The sequence below is a fragment of the Lagenorhynchus albirostris genome, chromosome 2, assembly GCF_949774975.1.
Source record: "Lagenorhynchus albirostris chromosome 2, mLagAlb1.1, whole genome shotgun sequence".
Lineage (NCBI taxonomy): Eukaryota > Metazoa > Chordata > Mammalia > Artiodactyla > Delphinidae > Lagenorhynchus > Lagenorhynchus albirostris.
Genome location: NC_083096.1, coordinates 20,409,050 through 20,425,215, shown reverse-complemented (window position 1 = coordinate 20,425,215; position 16,166 = coordinate 20,409,050). Strand labels below are relative to the sequence as shown.

Below are 16,166 nucleotides of genomic sequence, written 5' to 3'. Positions count from 1 at the left end.
TAATAGGAATAGAAAAGAGTTTTATTTCAGCCAAATTAAGGACTATAGGCCAGAAGACAGCCTCTCAGATAATTCTGAGGAACTGCTCCAGAGAAGCATGGTTTTCAGCACAGTTTTATGTCTTGTCAGAACAAAGAACATTAAACAAGTCTGGGATACATTTCTTCAAGGTTTCAAAAAACAGATCAGCACGTACATGGTGAGTCAATATGGCCTTGGCACCTGGGAAGGGAGTCTTATCAATGAAGGTGTACCAGTATTGGCATCCCAGGAGGAGAGAGATTTAATTTTTATTTTTAACATGGACATTCTTTACTTCTGGTCAGTGCACCCTTTTCTTTAATAATTAAAGCAGATGTACAATGTACGTATGATAGGCCACAAATAGGCTGTTGTAGTTAGCATAAAATTCAAGTTAACTCATGTATAAGCCAGAATGACTTCCCCATACCTCAGTATGTAAAAATCTCTTTTATCCAATAACTGGCACATATTAGATGCCCAATTAATATTAAAGGAATGAATTAATTTTTATATTAAGGGAAATGTGAACTTCTCTTGCAGCCACAGGCTGATAATATCTGGGAATTGGTTTCCGTTTGTTTTCCTTATTATATTTAGTTCGAGATTCAGTTGATTGCATATGGCAACTGACCTTAAGACAAGGGGATCTCCCTTTTTTTAGTGGAAAATAAAATTAGATTGAGAGTAAAACATTTACTAGATAAAATGTACTCCTATGAATATCACACTTCGGTTTGCCTAGTTCTCTGGAATCAGCAATAAGTAAGGTATCTTCCAGGGTACCATTTAATTGAGAAAAGTCAAAAAGAGTTCATCACAGGATCTATTCGGAAGCAAAATAGCAAATAAACCAGAAACAGAGTTTTAGTATATGGCCTGACACCTGAGAGGCAGGTAACCAACGCTTCACTGGTAGACTTGGCCACTTCTTCTGACATGTCATAAAGCTCTCAGATTTACCTCATGTTGAAATTGCACTAGCAGGCCCTTTTGGATGAAGAACTAAGACTGACTCCTTAATGGAGACAAACCATTCAGACTCCTTGAAGCCATGATTTTCATAAATATTACTAATTATAATTGATACAATGATTTGAGTACCTAATTAGAGCCATGTGCTTTTCCTCAGTTTTCACCGCTTATTCTTAGAGTAGTCATGGGCTGTGTCTACCTCACTCACTTTAATCCCCTTTTACTGAGAACCACGCTTATCCAGAAACAGGTCCTATAAGTATGTTGCTACCACATGACTCCACCTTCCTGGTCACAAATGATTGGATGAGGGATGGTCACCTGAACAAAAAGGGCTACTCAGGGGCTTCCCTGGTGGCGCAGTGTTTGAGAGTCCGCCTGCCGATGCAGGGGACACGGGTTCGTGCCCTGGTCCGGGAAGATCCCACATGCCGCGGAGTGGCTGGGCCCGTGAGCCATGGCCGCTGAGCCTGCGCGTCCGGAGCCTGTGCACCGCAACAGGAGAGGCCACAACAGTGAGAGGCCCGCATACCGCAAAAAAAAAAAAAAAATGGATCTGATTCCTGCATCAAACCTGTTTTACACATGGGAACACTGAGAATTTGAGTAACCTGAGCTACCAGGTTAGAAAGAGGCAGCCGAGCTGAGATCAAACCAGTATTGCAGTGACTTTTCAGCTTATAATTTATCCCTTATACCACTGGAAGAAAGTGTTTCCCTTTCTCAGCTGTCTAAGGGGGTCCACACCCCTAAAAGTTAATTGCAGTCATGTGACTTGCTTTGGTGGAAGAAACATAAGCAGAGGTGACATGATTCATTCTTAGTGGAGACAGTGATTAACTATCCACTTCACTTCTGCTTCTGCAGCCCTGAGAGCATCAGTTTGGAGGAACTGTAGGATCAAAGGAGCATGTGCTACTGAGCCAGCACCTGGAGAACACGGTGGGAAGCCATCTGAACTGATGGTGGACCTCCCATGAGAAGGAAAGAAACTTTTGTTGTTTTAAGCCACTGAGATTTTGGAGTTGTCTGTTTATGCCAGATAACCTATTTTATCCTCATGTATTCAACTAACCACACATTATTCTCTAGGCCTACTTCTGTCCTTGATTTCATATCAAATCAATTCCAACTTCCCATCCTCTTAGAGTTATTATTTCACTTTATATGGCCGCATAGCAAACCACTCCACAACTTAAAATGACTTACTGTTTCTTATGACTCTGTTGGCTGATTGGTCTCAGCTGCATGGTTTATCTGCTACACATAGGGCAGGAGAAGTTCACTTATGTGGCTGCATTTGCTGGGGAGCATGGCTGGGGCTGGAACGCCTAAGATGGTCTTTCATCCTTGGGGTCCTCTCTCCACGTGGCCTCACATAATTCAGAAGGCTAACGCAAACTTCTTTACAACGTGAAGCTTTCTAAGAGGACAAGTCCCCGGTGCAAGTGTTTATCAAGCATCCAGTTGCATCACATTTGCTACTTACTATCTCACTGGCCAAAGCAAGTAACATAGCCAAGGCCAGAGTCAATGTAGGTGGGGCTATGTGAGGACATGAATTCCAGAAGGTATGGTTCTTTGGGGACCTTCAATAGAACAGTCTATGACAGCCACTAATTAAGCATTAACAACTAATATTCGCAGTTTTAAAAGAATTTTCACATTTATTAGTTCATTTCGTTTAACAGTAACCCTTGAGAAACAAATAAATGCCACCCCTATTTTACAAAGAAAGAGACTGGGGCTCAGAAATTTAGACACCTAAAATCACACGACTAGTAAAAAGCAGAATTGAGACTTGAACTCAGGTCTTTTTACTGCAAAACCTGTGTTTTTCTATATCACAGCTACCTTTGGCCAGCGCAACCTGTGTTATCCAGCTATGATTTCCATGTCTGATCTTTAGAGTTTTTGAAAATTTGTTGACAAGTAAACGAGAGAATCATTCACTTTTTCCAAATACTTTTTCTAGAGCTTAGATTGTTTATTTATTTATTTTTGACGTGTTTGGGGAGAAATGCACCCAACTCTCAAAGACTGCTATGTTGAAACAGAGTTATTAGCAATGTTTGCTTATTGCAAAGCAAGCCCCAAGTAAGCCAACATAGCTATTGCAAAGGACACCCTGAAAGGATTTAGACTTCATAATGCCCGAAGTTTCTTTTGAGGAACAGAGGGTCCTTTTCTGTACCCTCGCCACGTGACAAAGAGTTTTCAGCCTAAAACTCCTGTGCCCAAGTTCCTTAAGGCATTTATACTACTGTGCAAATGTCAATACTAGTAGCCCACAACTGACGGACAGGACTTATATCACTGGGGTGGAGTTGGGTTGCTGGGCTTATAAATAAAAATTTACATTGAGAAAGAATCCACAACTGTTCTTATGACTGTTTACAATTCCTGGCTGCTGGAGAATAGATCACAAAGAGATTGAGATCAGATCTGGCTCAGAAGTGCTACCTGTGGTGCTGTTGCCGTGGTAATCAATGACCGAGGATGAGAGATCCAGGGGAACTATAGCCCCGCTGCCCATTAGGAGCTGGAATCTGCCATCAGGCCCTCGCTGGATGAGATACTCCACCGAGGAATGCCCTCGGCAATGTCCTGTTGTCTCGTTCCATACTCTCGGGCCCCAGCCTCCAGGTGACACTTTTCATTGGGAACATTGGCTGGTTGGGCCTTTGATCCACTCCCTTCACTTTCCTGATACAGAGAGAAATAAGGAAATGTTTAACAGTAAACCCAATACCTCTGATCTCCCCCTCTTATAGAGACAGCCTTATAAGAAGCCTCCCCTTTATGCGATCTCAGGCTTCACACTCGACTACCATCTACGAACTATCTCAGGACCTTCTAACTTCACACAAGAGAGGCAAATACGAATAAGCATCATGGGGTGAGGGGCATTGGGAAAAGAAGTCAGTCTGACCATGGGAGCTCAGTGAAACTGCAGTTACGTGAATTACCAGGTGGGAAAATACTCCTCTGTAAGGGCCCAAATCAGGAACAACCAACATTCCCATCTCAGGGCTCTTGGTGTCCCCAGCGGGATGTCACATACCTTATTTTGTGTTCTATAGTACTCATTTAACACATACTGGTATTTGGGTTGATTAAGACCAAAGAAGAGAGCAAATCTTCCACCAAGGAATTCACATGCTAGAAGAAAGAAAAACGCTTTGGTAAACTGAATTAATAATTAAAGCTTAGGGCTTCCCTGGTGGCGCAGTGGTTGAGAGTCCGCCTGCCGATGCAGGGGACGCGGGTTCGTGCCCCGGTCTGGGAGGATCCCGCATGCCGCGGAGCGGCTGGGCCCGTGAGCCATGGCCGCTGAGCCTGCTCATCCGGAGCCTGTGCTCCGCAACGGGAGAGGCCACAACGGTGAGAGGCCCGCGTACCGCAAAAAAAATAATAATAATAATTAAAGCTTAAACTCAAGTTTCAACTTGCCCTCAAATGGTCTATTACTATACTTAACTTCAAGGCTGACAAAAGATTTCAATTGCTCCAGACCCTCAAAAAGTCCTAGGACTCAAAGGGAATTTGTTAAATCTTCTGTCTTCACATAGGATTACATGTAAACTATCCTTTCCAGATGAATATATCAGGGGAGATTTTCAAAATACTTAATAACAGGTACAGGTCCTGAGCAATCAGAACAGATGTTGCCTATCCCCATGTGTATCATCTGATCATCAGCTGTGAGTATGTTGCAAAGTATACCCCAAATTAAATCCAATGTTACTGAGACCCATGTCAGAAATTTTTCCATGCATCAAAACAAACTCCTTCCTAGCAGCAATTTAAGACCTTCCTTGTCTGCCTTCAGTTACGATATCAAGGTGGCCTGCAGCCTCAGGGATTGTTAAGAGTTAGGGATAAAGGTTTAGCATGAATAATGAGGGGTTTCCAAAAAGGTCTCTCCTAGAGATGTTCTCCTGTAAAAGTATAGGACTTCTGATGTGCCTCACCCCGTTATAGGACTTTCTGATTCCCATGATTCATTCCACTTCTGAAGAAATTGCTCATACAGTGCATCAAAATGATGCCGTCTATTCTTTTTTAACGTGCTTTATCCTTTCAAAAATACTCTAGCTCTGTAATCTGTTTGTTTGCCACAGTGCCTAGTACATGTGCATAAGAGAAGTTTCTAAAACATTAGAATAAATCTCAGGAAGTTTTCCTGTTTATGACCTACTAGAATCTTACATGGAAAAAATTAATTACCAGTGTCGTCTGGGTTCCAGCTCTAACCAAAGTCTCTGTGTAAAGATCAGACTGTTAGCGTATTTATGCCTTCACTAAAATCTGGAAGCCCCCGGCAGAAGCCCTTTCAGGCTACAGTTCCATTTGGAACCCTGAAGGCAGACTGATTCCCTGTGTGTCCTGCCCCTGTCATCTGAAGTCAAAGCCCAACATAGAAATCACTGTAGTCCCTGTTCTCCTTCACACGCTTATATTGCTGTACTGAGTTTTGCTTCTTTTACCTGATCTAATCTCTAAGGCTCCCTCCCTCCAAAATATTTCACCTCTTCAAACAGTCTTGCCCTAACTAAAGCACAGAAGTCTCTGGAAGGCAGCATTTCTTCTGCCAACATATTTTGGTTGAGGTAAGGTCAGTATTCACCTGGGTCTCTAAAGTAACTTCCAAATTACAAACCTTCCACCTTGATCAAAAAGCACTTAGGGCTCATACCATCTGACTAAATCTCCCTTATCATTACTTTTAATGTGATTTAAAGACCCCCTGGTCACTTTCATGGTCCCCAAGCTGGCCTTGGCCAGACATACTTTCATAGCATCCTTAAGATGTCTCCTCTGTACATCAACATTCCTGAGTATCCCAGTCTATAGTCCCTACACTCCTCCTGCCATGGAGGTTGTAACAACAAATTATCATCATGGGCATGTTTACCGGCCTATATTACCCATTGACTATTAAGGCCCTTGAAAGCAAAGACTGTCATTTGTCTTTGTGTCCCAGGGTCCTGCACAGTGCTGAGCGTACATGAGGACTCAATAAATGTTTACTGAATGAATGAATGAAGATCAATTCCTAAGAGCTATATTTTATATTTTCTCAGATTCTTAAAGTTGTTTCCCCCCATCACATACACAAGCATATGCAAGTTAGAAGGAAATGAGTAATTACATGTTGCCAATTGTGATTTTTAAAAAATTGATGAAGGTCAAACAAAATAAGATTTAGTATTTTGTCTCTTGTAAGTAGCCACTTAGGCTATTCATTATGTCCTTGGGAGGGATCACTAAAATTGTTATAATAGAGTGATTATGAAAAGGGAACTTGGAACTGTGTCAGGTAACAGTTGAAAAAAGAAAAAACTTGGAAGTTTATTCAGGTGAAGAGTCACCTCAGGGAGGACTGACTATTGTCTTCAAATATTTGAAATTCTATGAAAGAGGAATCTGGACTGGTGTTGTCTGGCTTTTAAAAAGACAACTAGGATCAATGCGAAGAACTTTAAAAGAAGATAGAATAGAAGATAGAATTTACTAAAAAGAGTTGAGAAAAGATGGGAGGGTCTGCCTGAAGATGTGAGGTTCTATGCCTTCGGGAATGTTCAAGCGTAGATATGGAAGTGACCAGTTCTTCAGAATGCCGTGGAGTGGATTAAACCACTGGAAGTCCCATCTAACTCTGAGGGTCTGTAAGTCTATATTTAGGACAGAAAAAAATAACCTTAGCAGTACTTACTAGAAAATGAGGTCCTTGCTATTCGCCCTGCCCAAAACCATAGGTAGGACCCCCGTGAAAGTTTAGACTGAAAAAAAAGAGAAACCAAATCAGCATAAATTAATAACAGGAGTGGTGACTGCAGAGTCTGCAGTGTAGAAGTTTCAAAATACTTCGTAATAGGTTCCATTTTCTCTCCTAGATGAGAAACCTAAGATTATCAAAATTATAAGTTGATTGTACTTGGCTGTAGAAAGCAAACCAAGGAGAGCAAGGAATTAGCTTAAAACTGTGTTTTCCACAAACCTCATCTGCCTTAATTTCGCATTCACTCAGCCCCCATGTTCGCTAATAATGATATTCTAAGCTTACAGGATCAAGTGTTGAATTTGTACTCTGTTCCTCTTTTTCTTCCTCTTCCTCTGTGCTATATTCTTCCATGATGTCACCATCAACAAAATGGATAACTCTTTTGGGAGTCCTCCTTTTGGAAGGTCTACCCTTTTCTAGTTCTAACTGCTGGAAACTGTCTTTTTCCATAAGGAAAAAACTGGCAAATGAAAAACAGGACGCTTTAAGACAATCTGCCCAGGACAGTGTTTATATAGCAGAGACGTGTCTAATCATTTTCAATGGATTGTAAAGACTGAGAGTTCAGAGGTAATCGCAGCTATGATCTCATCAGTTCTTCAAATCCAAGAGAAGACAGTTTAGTTCTGTACCAAAACAGAAAAGATTCAATTAGTAGTGAAAATGTGAACTTTGGGTCTTCAAACAAAAATGTCAACAGGATTCCTTATTAATTGCAAAAGCTGCAGTTGCTGGTAGGGGTAGGAAGGGGCCATCACCCTATGGAAATTCCTCAATCATTTCGATAAATACTGAGGAGCAATATAAGTAGTGGTAAAGAGTACAGGCTTTGCACAGACAGGTGAAAATATTTGCCAAGTATATGTCTGATAAGGGACTTATTTTCAGAATATATAAAAAATAACTGCAATTTATAAAATATAAACAACTCAATTAAAATAAGGGCAAAGAATTTGAATAGACACTTTCCCAAAAATTTACAGATGCCAAATAAACTTAGGAGAAGTGCTCAATGTCATAGTCATTAGACAAATGCAAATAGAAACCATATGCGATATCACAACATAGTCACTAGAAGGAGAAAATTAAAAAGACTAACAATACTAAATGTTGAGGGGTAAGTGAAGCAACTAGAACTCTCATAAATTGCTTGCCAGTGGGACTGCAACTAGTATGGCCACTTTGGAAAACAGTTGGACAGTTTCTTAGAAGTCAAACATATACTTACCATGTAATCTTGTAATTCCATGTCTAGATATTTTCCCAAGAGAAATGAAGATATATATCCATCTAAAGATTTGTATGTGAACATTCATAGCAGCTGTATTTGTAAGAGCTCCAAACTGAAAACAATCCAAATATCCATTAACTGGTAAAAGATAAACAAAATGTGGTATATCTATTCAGCGGAATACTGCTCAGCAATTAAAAGTAACGGACAACTAATGTTTGCAATACCCTGAAGGAATCTCAGAAGCATTATGCTAAGTAAAAGAAGCCAGACACTGTATGATTCTACTTATGTGACATTTTAGAAAAGGCAAAATTACAGTGGTAGAAAACAGATCGGTGTTTGCTAGGGGTGACAGGCTGTGAGAGGAGATTAACTACAAACGGGCAAAGGGAACTTTTTGGGGTGATGGAATTGTTCTAAGAGATAGTACGATTGTAGTAGTGGTTACTCGACTGTGTATACATTTGTCAAAACGAATCAAAATCTAGACTTAATTTTATTTAAGTTAAATCTTAATAAAGCTGACGAGCTTGGAGCCAGACTGTCTAGGTTCAAAATCCTGTTGCTTAATATTCCAGTGTCTTGGTTTCTTCATCTATAAAATAAGAATAATATAATTTGAAAATGTGTGTGAATATAGTACCAACCTTGTAAAATTAAGGAGTAAATGAGTAAAAACACATACAGGACTCAGAACAATTCTTAGAAAACAGTAAGTATTTAATAAAAGCTAGCTATTGTCAAGTACTTATCACTTACTTAATGATGTATATATATCAGGCACTGTTCTAATGTAGTAAGTACACTCTTGTCTTAATATATTTTAAGATTATATCAGCAAACATGACAGGCTGAGCTGATGTGGAAGAATTTTTCTTCCTGTTCCAACCACACAGAAATGCGGGATAAAATGAAACAAACAAAACATTCAATCAGGCTGCACTAAGGAAGTCAGAGAGTCAGAGAGAGGAAGGGGAAGGAAGGGAGTGAGGGAGGGAAGAAGGAGGGGAAAAAGAGAAGGAAAGGAAGAAAGGAAGAAAGCTAACCCAGGTGTCAGAAAAAGAGAGGAAACTCAAAATCATACGGGTGAGCTGAAGCGGAGGTAGTTCCTGGGGTTTCAGAACCAGGTATAGGCCTTGGGGCTAGAGTTTTAATGCTGGCGCAGAGAGGAGAGCCTAAATCACAAATCCCATGAGTGTGGGGAGCTGAAGTAAAGCTACCTGCATAAAACTAAGATAATCAAGTACTATCTTAGCTACAAAATATGGACGAGTAAAACTACCTGTTGGCCTGCAAAAGTGGCAAAATAATTTGTCATCTCCTGGCAACTTGGGTAGAAATAGTCACCTGAAAAAAAATTGGAGCCCGAGGCCAGGACCCCATACTGGTACGTGGCCCAAATTCATAGCCCTCATACGGTATAAGGACCTATAAGGACCTGAAGCGAAGCTGAGTAACCTGGAGGCAGTGCAGCCCACAGAACTCTCAGATGCAAACGCAAAGTCACCCTGGAGGAAGGCTTCAACAGGACAGGGAACACTGGACCTCCACTACAAATAACCCTGGCCAAGGATGCGCTCATTGCAAAAACTTACAAATCACATGAGGAAACCAACCATCATGAGGAGGGTTCAGCAAATGAAATGAAAAAAATGGGAGAGTCCTCATCCAAGAATTAGGAATAATAGAACAACATGAAACTTTAAAAATGAACATGGTTGGGCTTCCCTGCTGGTGCAGTGGTTGAGAATCTGCCTGCTAATGCAGGGGACACAGGTTCGAGCTCTGGTCTGGGAAGATCCCACATGCTGCGGAGCAACTAGGCCCGTGAGCCACAATTACTGAGCCTGCACGTCTGGAGCCTGTGCTCCGCAACAAGAGAGGCCGCGATAGTGAGAGGCCTGCGCACCGCGATGAAGAGTGGCCCCCACTTGCCACAACTAGAGAAAGCCCTCGCACAGAAACGAAGACCCAACATAGCCATAAATAAATAAATAAAATTAAAAATAAAATTAACATGGTTAATATATTCAAAGAGATAAAGGAAGCAAAACATTATAGTATCCAAAAGGAACAGGTTGATTTGAAAAGGAACCAAACAGAAATTCCAGAAATGAAATATATGGGAACATAGGATAGGTTGGATGTAGATTAAACATAGTGAAGAAATCTGAGGAAATCTCTCATAAACAGCATAAAGATATATATATATGTACATATATATATATATTCTGTTAACATGAAAGAAAAGTTATGAGCTAAGAATAGATGAGAAAGTTCAATATACTTTTAATGGGAGTTCCAGAAGATGTGAACAGAAATAATGGGGGAGGTGATGTTTGAAGAGGTAATGGCTATGGATTTTCCATATTTGAAGAAAGACACAAATCTTCAAATATGAGAAACATGAAGAATACTAGAGGGATAAAAAAATAAAATCAAACCTAGATCATAGAAATTATAGAAAATCTTAAAATTTATAATAGATAAGGCAGATTAGGCTAAAGGCTAACTTCAAATCAGCAACAACTGAGCCCAGAAGACAGTTGATTATTGTCATAAAGAATTCAATATCCAGCTGAACAATTTTTGAGAGTAAAACAATGACATTTTACGACCTGTAGAAACTGAGTTAAGCATTCCTGCATCTTCACTGAACAATGAATAATATAAGATTCTGTGTCAAATAGAAGGAAAGTGAACGCAGAAGTAAGAGTGAGATGCAAGAAACAAATGTAAATGAACAAGTAAACAAAGTGAAACTCTTAATAGTGACTCTTAAAAACACTACTTTGGTAGGGCACAGTATAAAAACAAAGAAGTATTAGGTATTAGCTAACAATAACAAAAATATGAGGGGTTGACCTCTTTAAGTGTTGTTTTGGAATACTTTGGAGAGGATAAGTATGCATGCTGACAATTTAAAGGTGACTAGCAAAATAATGGAATTAGAATGTATGGCTTCAAAACCAGTAGAAGAAAAAAAAAAGGAAATAAACACTCCAACAGAAGGCAGGAAAAAGGGGATAAAGAGAGCAAAGGAAAAGCATGATTAATGAAAACACCAATATTAGAAATAATTCCAAATAAGTCAGTAATCATAATATATATGAGTGAATCAATTATCAGCCATCTGTCAAAATGAAGACCAGCAGATTGACTTTTTAAAAATTTTATGGGCAATAAACACAGGATTGAATATACATATAAATATATATTCATACATACATATGTTTATGTATGCATGAATCAGTCACCAAATCTTATTTGTACAATGCCATTGTTAAAGGTCAGAGTTACAAAAAGCCTGTCAAGGGTTAAATTTGTTATCCAAAGCAAGGTGATGTGAGACCTTCTCAGCCCAGGGTCCCCTGAGAAGTCTTAAAGGATATATTCATGGTTTTCCCTGACTGACTTAGTGGCAGTGTATCACAAAAGAACCTTGGTGAGAAGTAAACTAAAACTATTTGGTGAGAAGTAAACTAGAACTACTTAGTTTCTGATGCCAAAGAGCAGAAAAAAAAAAAAAAGATCTTAACTTGGTGTTTAAAATATGCCGAGTATAACAGTATTGCAAAAGTAAATATTTTCAATGCCATGAGAAATAAAATATGCTCTATAACAATCAGAAGGAAATAAAAACATTTTCAAAAAACAACTCACCATTATTCCTCTGCCTTTTCTTTCATTGCTTTAATTGGCTTTGGTTTTGAAAGTAGTGCAAAATTTGGTGTTAGAATTTGTTCGGTAGATGACAAATTAATACAACTAGCCTTTGTGCTGACGTGGAAAGGTTCTCTTGCGTGTGTCTTACAGGGCGGAACGAATTTGAGTTGTGGGAAGGTGAGTTATGTTTACAAGTGCAGCATTAAATAAACCCAGTGGCCCTCAAACTTGTCTTCATGTTAGGATTACCTGGGAGTCCTTTTTTAAAATTCCAAGGCCAGGACACACCCGAGACCCACAGTCTATTGGGGTGGGACATGGGCCTCAATTATTTTTGAGGCTTCCCTGGTGATTGCAATGGGCAGGCCAGTTTGGGGACCAGTGCCTGAAGGAGAGCAGGAAGAAATGTGACTTCTAAATTGAACAGACTTGTGGGATTTCTCTGGTGGTGCAGTGGTTAAGAATCCTCCTGCCAATGTAGGGGACATGGGTTCGAGCCCTGGTCTGGGAAGATCCCACATACCCTGGAGCAACTAAGCCCGTGAGCCACAACTACTGAGCCTGCGCTCTAGAGCCCCCGAGCCACAACTACTGAGCCCACGTGCCTAGAGCCCGTGCTCTGCAACAAGAGAAGCCACCACAATGAGAAGCTAGCACACCGCAGCGAAGAGTAGCCCCCGCTCGCCACAACTAGAGAAAGCCCGCGCGCAGCAACGAAGACCCAACACAGCCAAAAGTAAATAAATTTGAATTGAACAGACTTGTGATTTAGTCATGTGGTGTACTGCAGAAAGCTCCAATAGCCAAGCTTGGGCTAAGAAGTCTTGCTTATTTTCTTACAGGGGGATTTTTTTTTGCTTTCTGCTTTCTGAGGCCTCCCTGCTTTGCCCCCAGCTGAAAAGCTTACACATCAAAAGTTTAAGAATAAGGCCTAACCGTCTCATTATAGTCAATTTACTCCTTTCCAGACCATCTCCCAAGTCATACATTTCTGAACCAAATGAAGTACCCCAAGCCCCCATTCACCTGGTTCACCCCTGTTATATTACAGACTAGTGATATCTGTTGGCTTTCTGAAGAAAACAGTGGTTTGTTTTGCAAAATAGTGTTGTGCATTAAATTGACATATTCGTCTTTAAAAGAGAGTGCTAAAGGAGCAGAGTGGGCAAGAGAGATGGGGGAGGAGAAAGGTGGGGGGAGAGAGAGAGAGGGGGAGAGAGAGAGAGAGAGAGAGAGAGAGAGAGAGAGAGAGAGAGAGAGAGAGAGAGAGAGAGACCTACCTGGCTTACAGTCAATTTAGTGAATGCTTTTCTGCCACCTAATGGACATTTCAGGATATGCTATGCAAAATTCATCTTTGTAATCACAGTGTGTGTCAATATAGAGGGGGCTCAATACTGAACTGCGTGGAATCTACTTATTTTTTATTTACCAAAATCTTGGGAGCGTTGCCAACTTCACACCAAGTACCTAGACTGGGATGTTTTGGAAGTGATATTTCAGAGGGTCAAGTATTCCCTACAACATGCTTTGTACCTCAGTTTAATTCGTAGGAGAACCTCTAGTTTTTTCTTTAAAAACCCAAATGTAGTTTATCAAGGATTGTTCCCAAGTATATAATGTAATTAACATACCGTATAATCTCCCTGACCTTTCAATATTGGAGTACACCAGGGCTCAGCTCTTGGACTCACCTACTCCTCATTTGGCCCTATGGCTTTTTTTTTTTTTAATAAAGTTATTTATTTTTGGCTGCATTGGGTCTTTGTTGCTGCGTGCAGGCTTTCTCTAGTTGTGGCGAGCAGGGGCTTCTCTTGTGGAGCACGGGCTCTAGGTGCACGGGCTTCAGTAGTTGTGGTGCACGGGCTTAGTTGCTCTGCAGTATGTGGGATCTTCCTGGACCAGGGCTCGAACCCGTGTCCCCGGCATTGGCGGGCAGATTCTTAACCACTGTGCCATCAGGGAAGTCCCAGCCCTATGGCTTTAAATACTATCTACACACACATTTATAGCCAACATTTTTATCTCCCTGAATCTCAGATGCATAGATCTACCGTCTACTTGAAGTCTCTTCTTGACGTCTCTTTTTGGACGGCTAACAGACAACGCAATCCATGTCTAAACCTTTTGCTCATACTTTCAGTGCACGCTTCTCCTTCCTGAAACTACCCCACCCACTCACCCAGCTCCCACTCACACACTCACATCTACTCCTCTGGCAGTCTTCCCATTTCAATAAATGGCAACCCTATTCTTCCAGATCCTCAGGCCAAAAACATTGGAGACATTCTTGATTCTTCTCCTTTAATCACACCTCACATTAAATCCAACAGGAAGTTCTCTGGGTTATTGCCAGAGTCTTAATACCACCATTCCACTGCCACCACCCTGGTCTAAGCCATCATCTGTCACCTGGATTATTGCAGCAGTCTGCTAATTGGCTTCCTACCATCTACACTCAAAAAGCAGTAAGAGTTGTTAAATGTTAAATCATACCACGTCACTTCTCTATTTAAAACTCTCCAGTGGGTTCTCGTCTCACCCCGAGTAAAAGCCAAAGTCCTTACAATGGCCTACAAGGTTGTAGATCTGGCCCCAGTACCTTTCTGGCCCCATTTTGTTCTACTGATACCTTCCCCCTGAGCTGCCCCTGTCTCATTCCAGCCACTGGCCCTCTTACTGCCGTTCCCTGACCACACAGGCTCTCTGCCCTGCAGGGACCTTGTGCGGGCTGTTCTCTGGATGAGTCTGTCTTCCCTTAGACTTTGTTCCCTCACTTCCTTCAGGTCTTTGGCTCGAGGTCTTCCCGGGGCTCCAGTCGTTCAAAGAACCAGCTGACTTCGTTCACCACCACCACCACCACCACTCGACAGCTTACGTCATTGTTTTGTCTCCTTAGTACTTATCAACATTGAACACAATCTATATTTCACTTATCCTGTTTTTGTTTCCCTCTTCCCTTCCTTCTCTGACCCGCCCACCAGCCAGGGTGGAAGGGGTTTTACCTGTGTGCTCCCTGCCTTATTTACCTCCTGCCACTACAGTACCTGACACAGCTGGAACTCAGTATTTGTTTAATAAATGAATCATACGGTCAGTTCACTTCAATGGGTGGGGGAAGGTACTATATAATAGATTGGAAAAATAAAGAGAACAGTCTTTAAAAAAATTTTTTTTTCCAAATGAACCAGGTTAACGGAACCGGCCCTGGGTAACTACCAAGAGTGCGTCAGCCTTGCCTGCCTGGGCCTGCGGTGCCCCCTCCTCCCTTTCCCTCTTCCCCTGAGGGCGTCTGAAGGCTGAGCCTCTGGTAAAAGCAAGGATGGGACAGCCAAAGCCCCACTTCACAGCTTCACAGGGCAGCATTCACTGCCAGTTTCTCCACGCCATTTTACCTGAGGAGATGGGCCCACTCCAATTGGTGACTCACCCCAGGCAGGCAGAGTGAGGCATTCTGGGGAGGATATATGTGAAATCTGAATAAACAAACACATGTATAAACAAACCACTGCTCCTCCTTGAGAAATGCTGACAGAACATAACCTGGCCGGACTCTTCTACCTTTATTTTCAGTATTAGACCATAAACCTGCACCCAGCCACCAGGAGTAAGAGTGACATTACTGACATGCCTGTCCTATTGGGGTGTTTCTCAACTTTTCCTACATCATAGCAGATGATCTAGGAAGTTCATTGTTTGAAATTCTGGAGGTGACCAGCCTGGGAGCTCCAGCCACCTTAGGCCCTGCCCAGTCAGCCCCAGAAGGCTGAGATCAATAGCTTGAGGCAAACGACCAGAGAAGCTCTGGACAGTATCAAGCCGCTGGGTGATCTAACACTTTCTCTGGGGAGCACTCTTAGAGGGAGCTATGAGCTTACACCCACCTCAAGCACATCACAGTCATCAGATACGCTGAATCGCATAAGTGATAGCTCTGGCCTTTTGGGTAAATACAATCCAACACTGCTTTCTGTTCTATAATTCAGAGTAGGCGCCCCCTCCAGATTAACTATTTTAATCCCTTTAGTTTACTACAAAAACATTTTTTAAAACAAGAATGTAAATTCGAAGCAAATTACTCAAATATCAGATTAAAGTCTTTAGATACAAAAGTATAGTAAACCAAATGACACAAGTTTATTTTTACGCACATATCGAGACAAAAAATGCCTCATTTTCTAAAGCATGATTACTCTAGAAGGAAATATTTCTGAATATGATTTTATCTGAGTATATTTATATAGTACTGAAAATGCTACCTCAAAGTTTCCAAAGTACAAAGTTTTCTGCAGAGTACTGTACAGCAATAATGATAAGGTCTCTAGCTTAGCTCACCACCGTATACAAGACTGCAGCATGCTGGATAATACTGTGAATAAAAATATATGCAGGCTGACTGAAACCCTACTTCAAGATTAAAAGGTGGTAAGTACCAATGAGCATAAGTAGAAACCAAATAGGTCAAGGAACGTTGAGTGTTTA

The 16,166-nt window shown here is 41.2% G+C and overlaps 1 protein-coding gene across 1 annotated transcript; it reads right to left on the bottom strand.

The window, feature by feature from the left end:
- Nucleotides 1–3,531: 3,531 nt before the first annotated feature.
- FAM177B (family with sequence similarity 177 member B) lies at nucleotides 3,532–7,234 on the bottom strand. The gene is made up of 4 exons (XM_060141818.1): nucleotides 7,067–7,234; nucleotides 6,716–6,782; nucleotides 4,061–4,158; nucleotides 3,532–3,702 (listed from the first exon to the last, which is right to left on the bottom strand). Exons 1-4 carry the CDS (start codon nucleotides 7,232–7,234, stop codon nucleotides 3,532–3,534), a joined length of 504 nt encoding a protein of 167 aa, XP_059997801.1.
- Nucleotides 7,235–16,166: the final 8,932 nt, after the last annotated feature.

Excerpts from the sequence above, each read along its gene's own strand:
- FAM177B (XM_060141818.1), bottom strand. The coding sequence starts at position 7,234 with ATGGAAAAAGACAGTTTCCAGCAGTTAGAACTAGAAAAGGGTAGACCT. Across the intron at positions 6,783-7,066 it reads CAAATTCAACACTTGATCCT|TCTAAACTTTCACGGGGGTC; the intron begins GTAAGCTTAGAA and ends CTTTTTTTTCAG. Across the intron at positions 3,703-4,060 it reads ACTATAGAACACAAAATAAG|GAAAGTGAAGGGAGTGGATC; the intron begins GTATGTGACATC and ends TCTCTGTATCAG.